Genomic DNA, 21,608 nt, shown 5'->3' with positions numbered 1-21,608 from the left:
CCCTTGGATTTAACAAGTGGTTGACCCTCCTTTGGCAGCAATAACCTCCAAATGTTTTCTGTAGTTGCAGATCAGACCTGCACAATGGTCAGGAGGAATTTTGGACCATTCCTCTTTACAAAACTGTTTCAGTTCAGCAATATTCTTGAGATGTCCCATACTTCACAGTTGGGATGAGGTTTTGATGTTGGTGTGCTGTGCCTTTTTTTTCTCCACATAGTGTTGTGTGTTCCTTCCAAATAACTCAACTTTGGTTTCATCTGTCCACAGAATAGTTTGTGAGATGAAGATCAGAACATTTTTTATGACCAATTCATGCTGAAATTGAAACTGAAAAGTTATTCCAAAGGGTTCACATACTTTTTCTTGCAACTGTATGTAATGACACCTGCAGGTGATGAGCTGTAACCTGACATTTTTTCATTCTTCCATTCGATGTAATTTTATTATTTGACAACAAACCTGGTTTGCATGGTCTACTCATTATACAGTGGTACAATCCATGCCTGTATTATTATCAACGTGCTTTTCGGACCTATATATATATATATATATATATATAGAGAGAGAGAGAGAGTATAGAGCATTTCTACGTTTATTTATCCGTATTTTTCTACGTTCATATACAGTTAACTGTGATTAAATAATGTGTTTTTGTTATTAGTACACTACTAGTGCGCCTGGTATATGCTGTGTTATTTATCTAAGTGTTTATAATTGTGTATGTGAAAACGCTATTATGAAACGTACCGGTCATATTGGGTAACAAACTGGGGGAAAAGTCATTTTCCGGATCCTGAGACGTGACATGTGATCAAATCCCCGTGTTGTGATTGGCTGAGGAGGGCGTATATAAAGATCTGGGACAAAGGTCGTGGTCAAGTCTGCTTGCGCTCTCCTTTAAAACACAATGTTGTTCAACAAGGTAAGCTTATTTAATTGATATTAATGTGTCATTCACCGGCATGTCTCTGTAGTTTAAGTGGATTTGGATGGGTTTGCCTCGAGTAGGTCAAGAAGGGAAAGCTTTGCTAGCTACATTAGCTGCTAACCTTAGCTGACACATCCACACCAGCACATTTTAAAAACTTGAAATGGTTCAGAATTTAAGCGTGCACAATCTTGTGTTTTAACTTGTGTTTGCCCCTCAACTGTGCCCAGAGCTAATCTGCTGTCTATCTAAAAGCTAACCACTTTGTTTTAGTCGTTTTACAAATGCGACCCCTAACCTGAATCTGTGCAGATTAATAACATTTGAAAAGCTAAACTTTGCTCCATTTCATTACAACTGTTTTATCAGAGCGCCAACTTTAACCTGAAATGTTGATTTTGATTCAGGTTTGTTTGTGCTATAAGGTCATTCTTTATGTTGGCTGAGACAAGATGATATCGAGCAAAGTAAAAAAAAAAAAAAAAAAAAAAGTGTTATTGATGATTCTTTGGATGTTATGGCAGGGCTGCTGTGTTGACTGCATTACATTGTACAGGTGTTGCTGAAAAACATTCCCAATTGTGTTAAACTGGTTCATTTTTTTAAATTTAAAAATGGCATGATGTTTGTTCTTGTTTATTGTAAAATCAAATCAAGGACAGGTGGATGAAATCTCATCTCAGCTTGATAAGACCTGTGGCAGCAAAACCATCTTCCCCCTTTTTTTTTTTTTTTAAGCTCAAAATATTTTGCTTTAGAACCAGATAGTTACAGATAAAGGATTCTTTAAAGGCCTTTCAATTAGAACTACTGCAAGTTTTTAATTTGGGATAAAAGATGTAAACCATGTTGTCTTCAGGCCTGTTCTGAATGTTTATGCTCATCTCACCTGCTCAGGTGCTCAGAGCCAGTGTGCGCTCTGGGATCCGTCTTCAGAGCTCCAGTGCTCATGCAGCCAATGTTGCAGCACCTCACGGCGGCCATGCAGCATCCCAAGGCTTCTCATTTGGTTAGTATGGAATAGATTGAGCCTGTGTGTTGTTCACCAGAGTGTTAACGGCTAATCTCCCCTTTGGGATCCATACAGTACAAAGAAATAAATAAAAATAATGTTCCTGTGTTCTGAACTTGGTGTAAGAGATCCCATTCTATTGAAAGTGTGATATTAAATAAAGGGGGGCAAAAGGTGCTGTCAAACAAGTGCATCATTTTAGCTTTGATCTTTGTAGGGTGAAACCACACCTGCATTTATGGAATAATCCTTCCTTTGGGGATATTTGAGATTAAAAATAAAATTTACTTTAGAAATGAAAAACTCAGTTTGACTAAATTTCAGCATGGGCTGAAAACAGAGGAAGGTCTGTATATTCTGTCCGTCATCCTTTACATCCAACTCTAGTTAGGAGACGATCATTTCACACTTTGATTGGCTGGAAGAAATTATAACCGCTCCAAAGAATTCTTTTAATACACAAACACTATTCCAATGGGATTTTTAAATGTTTAAAAAAAGCTATTATATATAAAGTGTAGATTATTAATTTATATATATATTTTTTTAAACTACAGAGCTCTCGGAGCAGCAAAAGGAGTTCCAGCAGCTAGCGAGGAAGTTTGCACGTGAGGAAGTAGTTCCTGCTGCTGCTGCTTATGACAGGAGTGGAGAGGTGAGAGTACCCAAAGATTAGATCTGCAGTACATGTGAAATAAAGATGGCTTTAACAGTCTAGTCCTAAAGAAGCTATGAAAAGTTATCATACTATGGAACCCCCCCCCCCCCCCCCCCCCCCCCCCCCCCGCCGCCGCCCAACTAATATTTGTACAATCAACTTGTTTAAGAGACGCTCTCGTAATGTAAATTTGAAAAACCTCACTGCCCCCCCCCCACTCCATACAGCTGTCAGCATAACACCTCTGGACATCTTTAGAATTTGAACTTGAATGACCGTTCCTCTTATCTTTTTGTAGTATCCTGTCCCTTTGATCACGAAGGCATGGGAGCTCGGTCTGATGAACGGTCACATTCCACAAGAGTACGGTGTGTAATTCGGTCTTTTTTTTATTTATTTTTTTAAGTTACCCACCATGTTCAGACTTTCTCTCCTGAGTTCCCTCTTTGTGGTAGGACATGTGAACCTTCTTGTCACACAAGCTTGTTGATGATGAAAAACAACCGCTAGGCTTCATATTAATCTCTGAAAATCTTATGTGAAATAATAATTTCTTCTAAATATGTGCATATATTTTCAATGTTTGTCCTTTTGTTTAGGTGGAATGGGCCTGTCAAGCTTTGACAACTGCCTCATCACTGAAGAGTTGGCTTATGGCTGCACAGGAGTACAGACTGCTATCGAAGCAAACTCTCTGGGGGTAAGGCCCAATGTTCAAGAACGATGTGACTTCTTTTAAATCCCGTTTTATTCCATTTATGCAAAACCGAGGAGTAAGATTAGAAATGCAGCTCTTTGGTGAGCCTGTAAGGATAGTGTTATTTTGACATCACTGGGCTGTACTACATACACGAAGAGCACATCAGTAACTCTGGGTTAATGATACCAGTCGTTTTCTCCCACAGGCCATGCCCATCATCTTAGCTGGCAACGACGCACAGAAGAGGAAATACCTGGGAAGGCTGGTGGACGAGCCACTTATGTGTGTAAGTGTTTAATTTTTTTACATGCCATACCCGGTTGCTAAAATGTGAACAGTTGTTGGTCCTGATGGGTCAGTATATTTACTTTACTCCTGGAAACCAACACGGAGCATCCCGAGTCAAATATGCTCCCTCTTGTATCACAACACTCTTCTGTTTTCTTCTTTGGGCAGGCGTACTGTGTCACAGAGCCCGGCGCAGGCTCTGACGTGGCCGGCCTCAAGACCAAAGCTGTGAAAGTGGGCGATGAGTATGTTGTCAATGGTCAGAAGATGTGGATCACTAACGGAGGGAAAGCTAACTGGTAAGCACTCACTATTAATATGCACTTTTGTGTTGATTGTGTGGAGGCTGCAGGTTGTTGCACCGTGGCGTTGGATGAACACCTCATTAGTGAAGCAGAAAATCAAGACTCCTTAGATTGACCAAAAACTGAACCTTACAATAGAGTGGAATAAATGAGTCAATGTGAGACATGTAGGCTCAGTCTTTGTTTGAGACGGACTGTTTATCTGAGGCAGGCCTTTATTTCTAGCTTCACCTTGAAGTTACAGAGTTATTTTTTTTTTTTTTCTAAAACCTCACCTGTAGGTACTCCCATCTTGTAGCACTTGTCAGTTCTGAAACAGGACAGTAATTATGTATTATAGATGTAATATACTAATAGTATGGGCATTTATTGGCCACCTGTAGCCTAGTGGTTGGTGTGCATGACTCCTGTACAGAGGCAATTATCCTCAAAGTGGGTCGTCCAGGTTTGAATCTGACCTCTTTCCCTGATTTCTGACTCTAACTAAATGCATAAAAAGCCCCAAAATAAACCTTAAACTTCATTCCATGAAGATTGTTTGTGCATTTTTATTAGTAGTACAATTTATTTTATTAAGAGAGCTTAATTTGACCTGATTGTTGCACTGATTGACAATCTGTCTTTCACACTTTCAGGTTCTTCCTCTTGGCCCGCACTAACCTGGATCCAAAGTGTCCTACTAGTAAAGCCTTTACCGGCTTCATTTTGGACGCAGACACCCCAGGAATAATAATCGGGAGGAAGGTGAGTTGAAGGTTGATTGCTGCTTATTTTTTTATTTTAAATCAAAATATTCCCTCAGCCTGAGGAGACCAAAGTAGAGCCCATGCTCCACATAAACATCTTCGTAACTGTCAAAAGAGAAATAAATCTCATTTAAAGGAAAAGGGTCACTTGAAATCAAGTGGTTTGGATAGTTTCAGCACATGAGGTAAACATGTTAGTTATCCCAGGATAGTCTGCAGTGCGCTGCTCGTCCTACGTAAACCACTGACGCTTCGACAGGCTCTCTTCTTCCAGCACTGGATAGCATCCCTCCCCTGGCAGCCCTGCAGCGTTCTGCTCCCTGAGATCGGTCCAGTCAGAAGACACTGGGCACATGTGGCAGGGAGCCTTAGAAAGACAGCAGCTGTAACAAACCCTTATAGGCAGAGGTTTGAAATAAGGGGTTTTACAGATGCCAATATAAGAGGGTTTTTTTTCTGCTGCAAATCGAGAGCTATTCTATAGGTTTCATAGACTGACAACATGACAGGTGGAGTATGGGATCTTTAAACTCCATGGAAATTTTAATCTTTAAAATCTGTTAGCATTTGCAGGTTTCCATCAATTTCAAATCTTACAAAGAAGACTTATGACTCGGCAAAAGAAACCTGCCTAATGCCATCACATCCTTGTGATTGTTTGTTCTCTTAGGAGCTGAACATGGGCCAGAAGTGCTCCGATACCAGAGGCATTACCTTTGAGGATGTGAGGATACCAAAGGAGAACGTCCTGATCGCAGAGGGAGCCGGCTTCAAGATTGCGATGGGAGCCTTCGACGGCACGAGGCCACCCGTAAGTCTTCAAACCGGTGACACAGAAGTTTAGTCCTAAACGGGTACAGAAAAAGAATTATGAATTTATCAGAATGTACTTCAGATCCAGATGGCAATATTTTAAATCACAAGAAAAAGAGACATTACCAGAAAATATGCATCACATTAGTATGGTCCCATTTCATTAATGTGGCAAAACAATTTTAATTGTCAATGTTTGACTGTATGTTTCACATGAAATGAGTGTTTGGTGTTTACTAATGTAGTAATGTAATGCAGGTGGCAGCAGGAGCGACAGGCCTGGCACAGAGGGCACTTGATGAAGCTACCAACTATGCTCTGGAGAGAAAGACCTTCGGAAAGGTTATTGCTGAGGTAAGATTTCACTGCAAAACCTGATGACACCTACTGTGAACTTCATATTCTCAAAATGGGCGGCAGTAGCTTCGTTCGTAGGGTGACCGGTTAAAGTCCCAATGTGGATGAAAACATGGAAGTTGGTCTGGTTGCTGAAGAGGTGCCAGACCTCTTCCCGAGTACTGTCGGGGTGCCCTTGAGCAAGGCACAGATTCCCCACCAGCTCAGGGGACACTTCCAGTGGGGGCAGCCATCGCACTGACATCTCTCCATTAATGTATGTCACATGTGTGAGAAGCATGTCTCTCAAATAACCGTGTAAAACTCAAATATCCCCCTCAGAGATTAATAACTTGTATGTTTAAAAAATGGGCCACGTGGCGTGTCTGAGCACTCGTGCCACAGAGGACACAGTTCACACAAACTCTGGGGGGAAGAAAAGAGGCCCTGTACAATGCTGAGGTTTTCTTATAAGCCACGTTTTCTTTTGGTTATATTCAGAGGTTTGCTGTACCTCAAATACCGTTTGTTCGTTTACATCTCTCACTGATGCCTATTTTGCGTTTGCAGTCATCCTGCTTTCCATCCAAACTCTCTGACGTTAAGATAATCCTTTATTCATCTCATGAGCGGAAAAATTTACAACCAGAAAAACATGCACAGTGTCAGCCCTAGTCCCATTAGTGTCAACGGGCGAGGCTCACATTGTTGTTGACCAATGCATTGCAAGAAAATGCGAGTTCTAACTTATCAGAATTTTTCCCTGAACTGGTCCTTCTAAACTGATCTACCTCCTTTTAGTTCTCTGAAATGCACAATTATAGATTCTTATGCTTTAAAATAAATGAATAGTGGCATTGACTTATCAGGTGACACTACAGCTGTACTGTGTTAAAAGTACAAAAACAAGGCCCAACTTATTAGGTTCCTCTGTTTCGCAGCATCAGGCCGTGTCCTTCCTCCTGGCTGAAATGGCCATGAAGGTGGAGCTGGCCAGGATGGCATACCAGAGGGCCGCCTGGGAAGTGGATCAGGGCCGCAGAAACACCTACTATGCCTCCATCGCTAAGGCATTCGCTGGGGACATCGCCAACCAGGTGGCCACTGACGCTGTTCAGGTGTTCGGAGGCAACGGCTTCAACAGCGACTATCCAGTAGAGAAACTGATGAGAGATGCTAAGATCTACCAGGTGGGGGAAGATGTTGGTCACTCGGTTGTTGTTCTGGAAAGGTTTTTGGAATAAATTCATGTTTTAAATAATTATTTTTCTTATTTACTCTTCGTAGATCTACGAGGGCACAGCTCAAATCCAAAGACTCATCATCTCCCGAGAACACTTCGGAAGACACAAGAAATGAACTCTGTTCACCTGACTTGTCTTTGTTGTAACTTTTGTACTCGGAGGGCCGACCCTGGAAATCTAAGCACTTAAAGGAACAGGTTGTAAGATTCTCTCCTAACTGAAATTGGTGTATAATGTACAAACGTACAGACCTGTTTATAATCAACTAAACATAAAAAATGGGGGCGGGTTTGTCTTTGAACGAGCTCATTTTAGCGACGTGTGAGTAGGGCCATATCGTTGTAACTGCGCTCATCTACATAAAGGGTGAGGGGAGGAGATCCCTCTGACTCCTACACAATTTTCATTTAAACTTGGTTGAAAAGTTGTAGAATATTGCTTGCCTTAACATCACTTCATCTTGCCTTTTTTTTCCTTTTATAAATCAGCCCTGGATTTTTGTAGACGGCAGTCTACTGAAAGAACTTCAAAACCTGTTTAACTTAACTGGGGCTTTGTGTTTTTTTTTGACTAAATTAGTTGACCTTGATCTGCTTGCTTCCAGCTGCTGCATGTTGCACATAGCAGTCAGACATGTCTCCTGAGCTATATTGACACTATAGCCAGACTGCTAGCATTAGTCTGGCTATAGTGTCAATGCAAAATAGTGTATTTATTAAGAATCAGCCAGGTACAATGATTGCCAGTTATCAAAGTTAAATCAAACTGTATCTCACATTAGATTTGTTTGTAATGAAGCAAGTCGATATTTAAAGATGTTTCAGGATGTTTTTGGTCTTGACTGCAGTATATTTAAAGATTGTTTTTCTGTACATATAGATCGTCCTATGCCTCCAACATTCTGCTAATCACACTTTGTTGGCTGTCATTAAGGACTTTCCACACCTGCTTTAAAAACAAACGCTGTACCTGTCACTATTCAATGGAGAGAGGTGTCAGATTAACTCTCCACCTCTTAACCACTTGGTTGGACTTTGGATGTAATGTGTGGCAGTAACAGATCCACAGTGTCTAACAACATTGTGAAAAAGTCATGCTTTAATGTGTACCATCTAAAATAAATGATTTCAATCCAGAATGGAGTGTTTTTGTGCATTATGAGGATATAGTGTAAAGAATTTGTCTGTGGCCAATTGTCTGCTGAAATGCTGTTGGCTAATTTTATTGTCTTGCCTTAAGCTGAACTTTCTGTAAATCATTGGATTGACCTTGACGTGTATGAAAGCCCTATGTGTCTCTAACCTGTTTGTGTTGGCCTCGGGAAATGTCTCTTCCTATTAAACTAAACGTTTTATATAAAGAAACTTTTAAATTAGATTTGACCTTCTCTGATTTAAGAGTTGTTGGAAAAGCCTCTTTGTTGTATTTGGACTCCTCAGCACTTTTTCTAAATATAAACAGGCTGTGTTTGTAAAAGTCTCTGTGAATAGAGTCAGAAGATGTAAAGGGGAAAACGATTTTAAAGTCAAACTCTGTTTCAAGAAGCACAAAAACAAATAAACTGGAAATATCTCAGGTTCATAATCAAGCATAGTGTACGTTTATTTTATTTTTTAAATGTGACTGAAAGTGCAGTAGCCGGTTTGGTCTGTTTCTACCCCGAGGCAGCAGGTGGCGCTGTGCGCTCAGAGGAATCTTTAAAAAAGAAGAGAGGCTTCCTGATCAAGGAAAAGTACTCATGATGGTAACTGGATTCTTGTTTATTTTACACTTAGTCAATATATTTTAAGATATCATTGAAGCCGAAGTGATTGCAGATGCCCACCTGTCTCTGCTGTATTTAAATGCGTTTGAACTTTGATTCTAATCTGTTAAAGGAGCTATAACAATGTTAGCATGTAGCTCGCTGTTAGCACAATCTGTCAACAACTCGTCCTTTATGTTCATCAGTTAGCCTCTTAATATGTGTTAACAAGGTATCAGGATCAATATGTAAACAGGCACATTTTTTATTTTAACAAAATGCATCAAGTAAAGTCAGAATTAGTTGTATGTCTTGAATAATTGTGTTTAATGTCAGGGTACCCAAGTGAAGGATGTCATAATTAAAGCAGACGCTCCGAGCTCACTGCTGCTGGACAAACATGCAGACTACATCGCTGCCTACGGCTCCAAAAAGGACGACTATGTGAGTAAAGAAACAATGTTTTCTAACCCTGCACATGTCTGTCCAGTTATTTGGTTTACTTTTGTTCTGTCCTGCTCTGTTCTCCTCCCTCCTTCTTTTTGACATCTACTTTGAACATGACTATGCTCCCATGCATATAGTCAGTTTATTTATTTTGGTTTTATCAATATGGTGTGGAGAAGCTTGACCTTACCTAAGTCCTATTTAACCGCTTCGATGAGTGAGTGAGTTCACCTAATGCTTTTTATTCTGATTATATTGGTCTTCATGCACTACTTCACTTCATTCTGTCTGATATCCCTTCTCATATCTTATCCATCATAGCACTATGGTCACTTTATTCTTTCAGTATTCATCTTTTTTATATAGCTTTAGAACATATTTAGTATGTTTTTCTATTATGTGCCATGGACCACTATCATTATTATTATTATTTAGTATCTGCCTACTTGCACATAGCTCCACATATATATATATATATATTGACATTTATTTCCTACTTACTGCACCTTTAGTTCGATCAATGTCCACTTATACCTTCTTTTGTATTTAACTTTATATATTTTTATTTTAACTTTGTACTTACATCTTGACACTTTTTTTTTCTTGTTGACACTTTATCTTTGGTTAAACTTTTAGTATAGCAGCACTGTTGTTCATTTGCTGCTCTGTGTGCTCTTGAATTGCTCCCTGGTGACAAATAACGTTTGTGTTTTCAGGAGTATACGCTGTCTGAGTACCTGAGGATGAGCGGCATCTACTGGGGTCTGACGGTTATGGACCTGATGGCACAGCTGCCCCGGATGAACCGGCAGGAGATCATAGACTTCATCAAATCTTGTCAGCATGAGTGCGGAGGTGTCAGTGCCAGCATTGGACACGACCCCCATTTGCTCTACACCCTCAGCGCCGTTCAGGTGACTCCTTAGACCTCCTGGGGCATTAGTTAATGCTGTTGGACACTTTTTGTACCACCCTGGGCCATCATTGTGTGATTGTGGTGTGTAATGTAACATTCACCTTTATACACCACAATCAACGTCTTCCTGCGTGGTGAAAAAAACCTTTTTGAGTAGTCTGATAAGGTGCTATAGAAAACTCAAGTCCATTTACAAAGTCCATTAGAGTCTAAAGATGAAAAGAAAGTCCTGTTGACTGTCTAATGCTTAAAAAGTCAACATGACTTTCTTTTCATCTTTTAGGCTGTGAAATGTTGAAAAGTTAGAAAGATTTTCTGTGATTTAAGATTGATGAAATACTATTTTATTTAAAATGTTAATTACACTATACAGTATTACAATAAGTACACGATACAGTATTCAAATCTAGCTAACGTTTTATGAGTTAGAAAGTCAAACATATATACAGAATAAATGTTGGATTTATTTCCAAATTTGAACCAATCTGTTTTGACTGTCTCTTAACACCTGTGTTTTTCTCTTAACACCTGTGTGATTGATACAATGAATCATTGAGCAGCCTTATTTTCAAAGTTTAATTCTCTCAAAGGGCCCTTATGAATCAACCATGTTGTCATTAAACTGATAGTGGATCTTTTAAACGAGGGCCTTTTTGGGTGAGCTTGATCACTTTGGCTCGTACATTTAGGCTGATCTGGGCTTTGAAATTCTCGTCCACAGATCCTGTGCTTGTATGACAGTGTGGATGAGATCGATGTGGACAAAGTGGTGGAATACATTCAAGGACTACAGCAGGAAGACGGTTCATTTGCAGGGGACAAATGGGGTGAGCAAGATTGACTATATACATTTACATTAATTTAGCTGTACGATTAGAGACTTGGACTTTGCAGTCTGAAACATGCAGTGACATCTGGTGAGAAGACATTTAGACATCTAGGCTTACATGCAAAGACTTTTTTTTAAACTGCTGGAGGCACTTGTTAATACTTTTGAATTTGGAGTTTGTGTTGGATGTTACATGGTAGAAATATTCACATATAATTTATTTTCCTTTCCAATGATTATTTTAATAGTTCACTTTGAATAGTCATGTGAGCATGTGTCTACTCACCTGACAACAATGTTTTGTTATAAAAGCATGTGTTTGTTCATACAGGAGAAATAGATACAAGATTTTCCTTCTGTGCTGTCGCTACACTTGCATTACTGGTATGTGTGTTATTTTGTCTCTACTCGTACAGTCAGCCATTATCTACTCTCCATCATTTGATGATGACTTTGTCTTCTCTCCCTCCGAAGGGCAAGATGGACCAAATAAATGTTGACAAAGCTGTCGAGTTTGTCTTGTCCTGTATGAATTTTGACGGAGGTTTTGGCTGCAGACCGGGTTCAGAGTCTCATGCAGGTCAGGTGAGTTCACTGATGTTCTTGTAAAATGACAATCACTGTGGTAATTATTCTTATCGTTTTCTTGTTTTCCCTTTTTACTCCAAACAAGAGTAATAATATTTTGACCTTTGTACTGAATACTCAATTAAAGAACTTCGGTGTTTAGTGTTCCACATCAAAAATAACAGGTAAAAAAAAAATCCTTCGACTCAAATGAAATCTCCACGCTCTTCTGCCTTCTCTCTGTCAGATTTACTGTTGCACCGGTTTTCTGTCGCTCACCGGTCAGCTGCACCAGGTGAACGCCGACCTGCTGGGCTGGTGGCTCTGTGAGAGGCAGCTGCCATCTGGAGGCCTCAACGGACGACCAGAGAAGGTTTGTGCTTTCACTAAAATTAAGTTCATCGAATCCATAATCCAGTGAAATCCATGACTTTGTCACTATATAGACTGGCTCTGTTTGTTTCTGTCTCACTCAGCTTCCAGATGTTTGCTACTCGTGGTGGGTTTTGGCGTCGCTGAAAATCATCGGTAGGATCCACTGGATTGACAAGGCCAAGCTGCGGATGTTTATTCTGGCCTGCCAGGACGAGGAGACGGGAGGTTTCGCTGACAGACCAGGAGACATGGTGAGCTGATAAACACAGATAATTACAGCAAGCGGCAAATCAAAGAGGAAACCGTTTAGTTTTTTGTTTCTTTTTTTTATCTTATATAATTCTGACAGCATCTCACTGATCCTGTCCAACTGTCTCTCTTCTCATATCATCCAGTTTAAGGTATCAGTTTGAGACAGCCCTGCAGGAAAGTTTGGAGTCGATTTGATCATTATGTCAATTATGTATTTATTAATTCATAATTTAGAGCAGCTACCTAAAAAGAATCAAATCTGCAAATGGTTTTTCAAGAATACTTTGTCCTAGTTTGGCATAAACTCAAAGCATCAGAGCTTATGAGGAGTGAGAGAATAAAGTAACATTCTCTGTTGAAAAATTAAGGCAATGCATAAGTGCAAAAAAACTGTGGTTCTTCCATCGACTACTAGGGGCTGTCTGCAAGACCTAAGGAAATCCTCAAGTCCCCATATTAAAACTCTTCAGAGGGGTGCAGAAAAACACTAATATGTTTATATGAAACTTCTGTGTAGTGGCAGCGCTCCATTACATCCCCAGTGACAATTGGTCTTTTTTTGCCCTGCTCCCTTCTTCTCTGCAGGTGGATCCTTTCCACACGCTGTTCGGAGTAGCAGGTCTCTCTCTTCTTGGAGACGATCAGATAAAGCCGGTGAATCCTGTACTGTGCATGCCTGAGGATGTCCTGCAAAGGGTCAACCTGCAGCCGGACCTCCTTAGCTAGCTGTGACAACACACACACACACACACACACACACAGTTCACTGCTAAAGCTGGGTATTGGAAGCAGAAAGAAGACCACAACATGTGTTAGTGTTAGCTGACAGACATATTGCTCTCCGCTCGATTCAAAGTGTAATCATCATTGTAAAAGCCTTGAAATCAATAAAAGTCATTTTACTGTAAACTTTTGGGAAAAGGTTTACTGTGCAGGAAAGAGTTGTGGTAAATATTTAACTGATATTTATCTTCCTCTCACTTATTACCTTTCAGATTTCAACCAGTCAAGGAGGTTATCACTCTTATAAATTATGAGCCAGAGATGGAGACAGAAGAACAGATTATCCCTTTATTCCAATAAGTGACGGGGAAAGAAATCTTCTGTTTCACTCAACAGAAGAACAGTGACATAAGTGAATGATCACATTCTCCGGCCTTGAGACACTTGAGGGTTTGACAGTCATACTGCTAAAAGGCATCATCAGACATTATCACTACTTTCCTATTTAAAAGATAAAAGAAGGCGTTACACTCAATCAAGAGTTACAACTTGATTCTAACAGGCCTCCCAACTGAAGATGAAGCACATAACTTATTTTGAATAAAGCTTGAATACTTTAAACAGGAAGTAAAGTCAGTTTGAAGAACACTGTATGTATGTTTTTGGCTTGAATTTGAGGTAGGAGAATGTAAAAGATGCAATGTTTTTGCATGAAATGCAGACACACACACAGGAACACATAGCAGCATTTCTGTCTTTTTTTCTTGAATATTTAACACCTTATCACAATCTCAGCTCCACTAATATGTATCCATGTTAGTCAGTCCAGTGTTGTAATGCAGCTGTGGGCAGATGGGTTTGATCAGCCGCAGCCGAGTGTCAATAATGAAACATTTCCAGTCTCACATGTGGATGATTATCATGTTTTTATTTTTACACCTTTTGTTAGTTGACTTTTCAATGTTCACATCGTTACAGAACAGGAATATAAAAAATCACATGTTCATTCTATAAGCTCTGAATTTGTACAGAGGTTCATCGGCAGATAAATGAGAAATTCAATCATTAAAATTAAATCTCAAATAAAGTCAGTCATCCCTTCGAGCTCAAAGGCTGTATCGGGATCAAAGATTCAAATCTTAAGCTGCTTTAAGTTGATCATCTCATTACATAAATTTGTGTTTGTGGTGGCTCTATTTCAGAAAGATACCCACACTGTTGCAAATCTGTTTATGTATAAAAATGTAACTTATTTGTTATTTGCCTATCAATAAATGTTTCTCTTCTCCTGTCAATCAATTCAGCATTCACTCTGAATCATCAATAAGAGAAAGGAAGATACATGATGATCGAGTTGTTACGATTTCTGCATAACTATTGTTCTTTGTGTCAAAGACATTATGACAGAAATTAAAACCAGCTCGAGAGATTCAAACTGAACTCAGTGGTTTTAATGTGTCTGATCTGTAAACAAATGTCCCCCTTGAACTCTGAGGAAAATGTGTTTGTTATTTAAAGAACAATAATCCATGCACACCCTCCACCCCTATGTTCTGCATGAAGTGATGAGTGACATACCTTCTCTTTTTTTCTTTCTTTTATTATTATTATTATTCTTTTTACAAAGAAGCCTACTAGAACCTAATTAAACGTAAGGGGCTTTTACTGAACCTGGTACATGTGATAATAGCTTGCTAATGCACTTGACTTGAGAGACAGGGAAAGAGGGTGGAAGACATTAAAGCATTGTGATAATAATAGCTGACGGCTTTATCTTTGCACTAGAGGACTGATTATTATAAGTTCCATATCCCTGGAAATCATTTGGCCTGTCAGCTGCTGCACAGATGGATTTGTATGTGTCAAACCTTTTGACAAATGTTAACTTTAGACATTTTTTTCTTTTGCATAAAAAAATGAATTGACTGTAATTTGACTAATTGATTCATTGTTTTTTCCCCAGGTGTCAGTTAATGTAACTGGACAGCTTTTGCGTGATCACCTCTTTGTCCAGATACAATTTTACAAATCCATCAAACCTCAAAACCAAAAAAAAAACATGGTGTTTTATAGTCGAAAACCTATAATACTTTTTTTTTCCAATTCAACCTCAGAGGCTTACCTGTCCTACTCCACACTCCTGTTTAAAAAAATATTGTTTGTGTGGCTTTTTGTGCCTTTATTGGAGAGATAGGATGAACAGTGGGCTGAGTTGATAACCAGGGAAAGAGAGTGGGGTATGACATGTGGATAAGTAGCCACAGGTCACTTAGAGGACCAAATAGCCTCCATATTGGGACATCAAGCACTGTGCCACCAGTGCCCCTAAAAAATCGTATTAACTACGGCAATACAAAAGGTGAATCAAAAGCTGGAGAGCCACAGCAGCAACTACATTTGCAGTCCTTCCAAATTTCTCGACAAGGCCTCTAATACTAAATGTCTCATACTTTATACAACAGGCCTTGGATCTCTGCTTTTAGTCCATGCATGCACTCACCATGGAAACACTAACTTTGTGTCTGAGCTGGAAAAAATTGATTGAAAGAAAATGAGTCATTGAGGAGGCGGGTTATAATATCAATTTTGGAAGGTTATGCCATATATTTTTTAATGGAACCCACCTGAAAACATGAAGACGAAAAAAAAAAGCTCTATTCATCCATCTTTAATTTCAGAGTTTTATTGTGACTTAGTTGCACATACATGAAACATGTTTTGACATTCAAAGCTCATAGCTACAGTTAAATATACGACGGATGAAATTCATATACAATGTAACTGCACACTATATAAATATGTTGCTGAAAATTAATTGTCTTTTATTACAACCATATTACTAAATAACAGCATAAGGAAATTGAAACACACTGGCATAAAATAGAATTTCCTTGGTAAGACATACATTTTACTTTAAAATAATGCTACAATTTAAGCAGTAAGCTGGGACCCTATTTACTTTTAAAGGGACCCAAAAGTCATCAGTCACCTTTTAGAGAAAAAAAAGAAAAAGCTACAGGCCCAGAGATAAGGCACACAAAACAAGGCACAAAAGACTTTTTCAGCATTGACTACTGCATCATTATCACATCTAGACAAGCAAATAAATGATTTGCTCTAGAGCCAGAAAGAAAATCTAGTTTTTAATTTTTGGTAATTCCGGTTTGTTGACTCTTGTAAGAGCTACAGCAGTTCTGATAACCAACTACAAAAAGGTCACAAAAAATATTTTTTTTTAACAAAGAGAAATTTGCACGGGAATAAACAAATACAGAAATAAAACAGTAAAAATTACATGTTGAACAATAATTTACACTCATAACTAACACCAAAAGCCCTGTTGTGTATAGATAAAGTGTCTCACTGGCTCATTGGCTGTACTCTTGGAGCGCTCCTTCCTGTTTCACCGGTGCCAGCATTTTGACCAGGTGGGAACATGACATTATGACCGTACTTAGTACATCTCTATGCCTACATCTGCCCCAAAAGATAACAATCATCACAGCTGGAAATGTGTAAAAATGTGGAGCAGTGTCAGATGTCATAATGGTTTCTTAAAGCTCAGCTTTTGACAATAGAAAGATGTTTAAACTTTGAGGCCTTGTCAAGCAGAAAACACTTTGATCTTTTGTTGAACTTCAGAGGATGAACCCTGAGAGATTATTAGATATTCTACATAACGGTGCTACCAAAGAGAGAGAGTCTTCAAAAACAAAGACCATTCACAAAGTCACAATACAACAAGCGCCAAAACTACAATCAATGTAAACACAATGCTGCTTGTTTCCCAAATAGTCAGAGACAACTACTGTATATTCTGCTTTATAAAATAGACACGCGTGAATTACATTAAGGACATGTTGCAGGTCAGGTGAACAAAATATGATTAAGCTACATAATAAAATACTTTTGCTCTGTTGACTAAAGTTTCACATCTTGACAAGGCTCCTATTACCACTTGTGTGGACAACAAAATAAAAATAAAACATTTTAAATGTATTTTACACATTAACTAAACAAGCAGTTTATACATTTTATACATATTATAATATTCTTGAACATTCACTGTCTCATGGGCCTGTGAGCTAAACTTCAATCTCGAGGTCTCGTGTTTGGGGTTTAGCGCCATCTAGTGGTCAGGTTGTAGATTACAGCCTGCCTTTCAAAGCGTGGTAGCGGTTGTTCTTCTGTTCTGTGTAGACCCTTCAGATGGTTAAACACTTTTCAATCATACTTGAAATATTGTGTTTGACTTCTGCCAAAATATATTTGGATATCTCAAACAACAATTATTTATACGGATAAAGGGGTTATTCTATATGTTGTTAGTCTGTTATTAATCCATTGTTTTTCTACACCATTACTTTAAAGTTACTTTTCAAGCACATTGTTTCTGTACTGTCACTTCTTGAACAACAAGTAACAAGTACATTTAGTATCTGTAGGGGATTCGTGTTGGTGACGAATTGTTACACATTAAGACATCTATGTTAAAGAGCAGCAGGTTAAAGTCAAGGGATTGATCCAGTCAGACACCGCTTCCTTTTGAAGGATCATGTCATCCACTCCAACCATACAATTTACTTATGTTTTTATGTATTTTTCATCAACAATGTCTTTATAATCTAATACTGTTTTGGCTACACAGGCGACATTGCTGTGTAGGTGACATTCTTTGATGGTTTTGGTTTTAAAATGGGATTGGTTTTAATTAGAAAAGCATTAAATATAACCACGTTATTCTTCAGTCTACCTGTTCTCTGACCAACATGCTGAATACATTAAAAATCTAGTCCTTTCTGTGGCCCCACCCTCAGATAGCCGTGGTGATTTGAGTCAAGCCCAGATCGTTGGAGTCCTCCCAGCCCTGATAGGGCATAGAGGACGCGTCCATGGCTAGTCATACCGGCCTGGCCTGCCTCATTGTCTCTCGTCGACCTTCTGTGGGACATGAGTGGTCTCGCAGGGTGCTCCTCACCCGACTCACCCCCTGACAGTCCCCATGTCTCCTGACTCCGGGGCAGCAGAAGTCCCTGAAGCACCTCTTGAAGTTCTCGTCTAGGAAAGCATAGAGGATGGGGTTGAGGCTACTGTTGGTGTAACCTAGTGCCACACAAAAGAAGTAGGCAGCCATGACAGTGGTGGTCTCCGGCACGTTGGCTGACAGGGCCTTGACCAAGATGAAGATGTGGATGGGAGTCCAGCACACAACGAAGACGGCAACCACCACCAGCACGAGGCGTGTGATCCGCCGCAGGTTGCGGTCCTTTTCTCGTGAGCCAGACAGCAGGCGCACACTCTTCAGCCGCATGACCATCAGAGTGTAGCAGACAGTGATGATGATGACAGGTGCTACGAAGGCAAAGATGAAGACACAGATCTTCATCAGGGTGTCCCAGTAGATGTAAGGTTCAGGGAACTGTAGAGCACACTCTGTAGTCCCTGTTTGAACAGAGTTAGCACCAAGGATTCAGTCAGTCAACAAAACTACAGTCTTTCATGCTAACAAATGCACTTTTAGCATTGAGTAATGCTACATTGTAATGTCTGCTGGTGGCTTATGTACTCACAGCTATGGCAATGCTTTTACAGTTACACGGAAATAAGTCAAATTTAAGTATCCTGATTGGTTCTCAAAGGAGTACAGCTGTGCCAAAAAGTTAAGCCATTATAGAAAATCCTCCTGTTTAATGGAATTTCATCCAACAGTTGGGAAGACCTTTGAGACACAAACTTATTGTATGTAGGCCTGCTGTGAACACACGCCATCTATCATCTGTCTATCTATCTGTCCCTGAAAATGAGGAATATTTCAGTCGCTTTTCTCAACCTGTGTGAACCAATAATTCAATCAATCAATAATCTTCATCTTGCAAACGGAGAAATTACAGAAATTATCCTGACAAGTAGTTGTTATGTAGGCTCTCCTCAAACTAAAGCACTCTCTCTTTCAAGAATTTCAGGAAGCATACTGTAACAATTGAGCTAAAACAAGGTGAGGTAGTTTAAAAATTTAACATAGCATTTAAGACAGACGATCTTTAGTCTCAATAATAGAGACATATCAAAAAAGGAAATATAAGTTGTAAGTTCTGTTAAAAATCTCAAGTGGAGTCACAGTGCACAGAAATGTATATTTATTGCAGCAGAAGGTACCGTTGTTGGATTTTGTGCTGCCCAGTATCATTGCAGGAACCCCAGCAGCAGACGACAGCACCCAGATGATCACATTGATGATCTTGGCCTTGACCGGCGTGCGGAAATCCAGGGCCTTGATTGGGTGGCACACGGCCACGTAGCGGTCCACGCTCATCATGGTCAGGGTAAAGATACTGGTGAACATGTTGTAGTAATCGATGGAGATGAAAACCTTGCATGCCACCTCGCCGAACGGCCAGGAGCTGAGCAGATAGTCAGTGCTCTGGAAGGGCATGGTGGTAGTGACCAGAGCGTCAGCCACGGCCAGATTGAAGATGTAGATGTTAGTGGCTGTTTTCATCTTGGTGTGTCTGTTGTGGAGGCGGACATGAAGACAATAAATGGATATCATTTTTTTTCACCACTTGTTTTAATCCTTCAGAGAGCGAGCAAGTTTAATTGAATCACTTTTTGAGATAATGATTGTTTACCAAGGTGTTCTGCTCCATTACTAAATAGATTAACTTAAGCACACACAATAACCAAAGGGAGGCACCTTGATGTCCACCTTTTCTACATGATCCCTAGCTTAATACAAAGCTTAAAAAAAGAAATCGAATTAGACTAATCTTTATACAGCCTGTGAGTTTATTTACTTAAAAGGAAAAAAAAACATTATGAAGCTTTAGACAGCACCTCACGACGAGATGAAATACAATCACTGCAAACCTGGTTAGAATAACGGATTCTTTTCATAAAAGTACCTCATGCTGGTGCTGCCTTTAAGACTCAGTTTACAGAGAAAAACAACTGCTGGACCTTGGACAGGCTGGCACACGAAAACATGTAAAGAATAGAATATCGACTGCACTTAGTTTTTTATGCTTCAGCGTCACGGACTATTCTTATTTATAGTCCTGCAGGGACCCGTACATAAGTGACCATAAACTCATTACATCCCCGAGAGCAGATGAACAAACACTTTCATGGAGCAATTCCACTATTAACTTCAGATGTTCACAAATGAAAACAGTGATTTTTTTTTGCTCTTTAAACATGCATGTTTGTCCACTTAACGAAATACCGACTTTGATTTAAAACATATTTAAAGGGCGTGAACTCACCTTATGATGACATACATCACCAAACAGTTGCCCGCCAAGCCCACCACAAACACTACCGAGTACACCGCCACGATGATGGGGATGAGGGGCGACATTGGCTCGGCGTCCCAGGTGCCATTGGGAGTATAGTTGAAGACGTCCGACAATCCGGGTTGCCAGGTGAAGTTTGGTATGCACTCCTCTGGCTGTCCTGAGGGACACTTGTCCTCTTTGTAGATGTGCACCACGGAGCTGTCCATGGTGCCGAACTGCTTCTCCGAACTGCTGCTGCTGCTGCTGGACAAGGACTGGCAGCTGAGTTGACACTGATATCGATAAAAAAAACAGCTGAGATCAAACGATTGAGTGCAGAAATAAACGGTAAAATGTCTCCTTTAACGCAGATAAGGCTCTAGTGAAAAATGAGAGCGCAACAGCCCGCGCTCAAGGACATCATCACCTCAGCCTAAAAGCACCTCACTTGTTTTTCTGCTTCCAAAAAGTTCACAAATACAGCAACACAAAAGGGGAGTTTCTTCAGAGATGCCTAGTCACAGGTTGAAATACGGATGCAGGAATTTGGAGAGAAACAAAAGGTTTCGAGCAAAGAATTGTCTGTCTGTGCCACCGCTGCGTCCCCGAAGGTGCGCACTGGAAGCCCGCACTGCTCATTCGGTGACATCAGAGATACAGGCAACAGATGTGACAGGATCAAGCCGGCAAAACAGTTCTGACCCTGAATAAAAATACTTTTTGTTTATAAATTAAACGCTTCTTTTAGATGTATATATTTTTGTCACATTTCTGTTTACATGCACCCTTGCAGTGAAACATCTGGTTGATAATTTAACCCTTTAAAATCATTTTTTTCATATCCATAAACTCATTAATTGCCTGTAGAAAAGTTAAAGTTATTTTGCTCCAATGCCTCCACACATTTCTCCAAAAATGTTAAGATTTCCATCTCTGCTTCATTATATGTTCCCTAGCAACTCCTTTGAGATCTGCCTCTGTAATGCAAACATACAGAGTCCGCTCCCCCACTCTCTCTCTCTCTCTTTCTCTTTTTCTCGCTGTCTCTCAGATGTTGAAGAGGCATGAAGTAAGAGACGGAATCTTAACAGCAACATTTAAAGGCTTTTTTTATGCATTCAAACTAAAACTGCCTTTAACCGTTTAATTTGATTAATTTGTTACATTTGCTTTTCCTGCAAGAAGAGTAGACTTGTTTTAAAAAATATAGAACATTTCCCAATAATGTCTGTGGGATCAAATACAGTCTGCATTTTATAAATCAGAACATTTCCACAGCTTTGAAAACCAAAATAAATATTTCATTCTTCTAAAAGCACCAACTAAAGCTTCAATAAGAGCTCAAGATAAAGAAGAAAGCTTTGGTTATTTAAATAAAATTAAACAGTGGTTGTCAGATATGACAGCCCCCCCCCCCCCCCCCCCCCCCCCCCCCGCCCCCCAACAGA

At 39.7% G+C, this 21,608-nt stretch overlaps 3 protein-coding genes across 3 annotated transcripts; 2 read left to right on the top strand and 1 right to left on the bottom strand.

Annotated features, from left to right (window-relative positions):
• The first annotated feature begins 811 nt into the window (after positions 1 to 811).
• Positions 812 to 7,227, top strand: acadm (acyl-CoA dehydrogenase medium chain). Its single transcript, XM_079348500.1, has 12 exons — positions 812 to 925; positions 1,829 to 1,940; positions 2,501 to 2,598; positions 2,900 to 2,969; positions 3,201 to 3,301; positions 3,507 to 3,587; positions 3,758 to 3,888; positions 4,530 to 4,638; positions 5,311 to 5,451; positions 5,712 to 5,807; positions 6,731 to 6,979; positions 7,077 to 7,227. The coding sequence occupies exons 1-12, from the start codon at positions 911 to 913 to the stop codon at positions 7,146 to 7,148; spliced, it is 1,275 nt and encodes a 424-aa protein (XP_079204626.1). The 5' UTR covers positions 812 to 910; the 3' UTR covers positions 7,149 to 7,227.
• A 1,445-nt stretch (positions 7,228 to 8,672) lies between these two features.
• Positions 8,673 to 14,181, top strand: rabggtb (Rab geranylgeranyltransferase subunit beta). Its single transcript, XM_079348503.1, has 9 exons — positions 8,673 to 8,777; positions 9,114 to 9,221; positions 9,941 to 10,138; positions 10,862 to 10,967; positions 11,301 to 11,353; positions 11,444 to 11,554; positions 11,784 to 11,909; positions 12,013 to 12,162; positions 12,749 to 14,181. The coding sequence occupies exons 1-9, from the start codon at positions 8,772 to 8,774 to the stop codon at positions 12,887 to 12,889; spliced, it is 999 nt and encodes a 332-aa protein (XP_079204629.1). The 5' UTR covers positions 8,673 to 8,771; the 3' UTR covers positions 12,890 to 14,181.
• A 1,402-nt stretch (positions 14,182 to 15,583) lies between these two features.
• oprk1 (opioid receptor, kappa 1) lies at positions 15,584 to 21,098 on the bottom strand. Its single transcript, XM_079348760.1, has 4 exons — positions 20,609 to 21,098; positions 20,149 to 20,421; positions 19,043 to 19,395; positions 15,584 to 18,328 (listed from the first exon to the last, which is right to left on the bottom strand). The coding sequence occupies exons 2-4, from the start codon at positions 20,385 to 20,387 to the stop codon at positions 17,787 to 17,789; spliced, it is 1,134 nt and encodes a 377-aa protein (XP_079204886.1). The 5' UTR covers positions 20,388 to 20,421; positions 20,609 to 21,098; the 3' UTR covers positions 15,584 to 17,786.
• Positions 21,099 to 21,608: the final 510 nt, after the last annotated feature.

The sequence above is a fragment of the Symphodus melops genome (assembly GCF_947650265.1).
Source record: "Symphodus melops genome assembly, chromosome: 7".
In the NCBI taxonomy this organism is placed as follows: domain Eukaryota; kingdom Metazoa; phylum Chordata; class Actinopteri; order Labriformes; family Labridae; genus Symphodus; species Symphodus melops.
Note: the sequence above shows the minus strand (reverse complement) of the source record. Positions and strands in the feature narration are given on the sequence as shown.

Excerpts from the sequence above, each read along its gene's own strand:
- acadm (XM_079348500.1), top strand. Across the intron at positions 1,941-2,500 it reads ATCCCAAGGCTTCTCATTTG|AGCTCTCGGAGCAGCAAAAG; the intron begins GTTAGTATGGAA and ends TTTAAACTACAG. Across the intron at positions 3,588-3,757 it reads TGGACGAGCCACTTATGTGT|GCGTACTGTGTCACAGAGCC; the intron begins GTAAGTGTTTAA and ends TTCTTTGGGCAG.
- rabggtb (XM_079348503.1), top strand. Across the intron at positions 11,354-11,443 it reads TCGCTACACTTGCATTACTG|GGCAAGATGGACCAAATAAA; the intron begins GTATGTGTGTTA and ends CTCCCTCCGAAG. Across the intron at positions 11,910-12,012 it reads TCAACGGACGACCAGAGAAG|CTTCCAGATGTTTGCTACTC; the intron begins GTTTGTGCTTTC and ends TGTCTCACTCAG.
- oprk1 (XM_079348760.1), bottom strand. The coding sequence starts at position 20,387 with ATGGACAGCTCCGTGGTGCACATCTACAAAGAGGACAAGTGTCCCTCA. Across the intron at positions 19,396-20,148 it reads GTGATGTATGTCATCATAAG|ACACACCAAGATGAAAACAG; the intron begins GTGAGTTCACGC and ends CCTCCACAACAG. Across the intron at positions 18,329-19,042 it reads CAGCACAAAATCCAACAACG|GGACTACAGAGTGTGCTCTA; the intron begins GTACCTTCTGCT and ends CTGTTCAAACAG.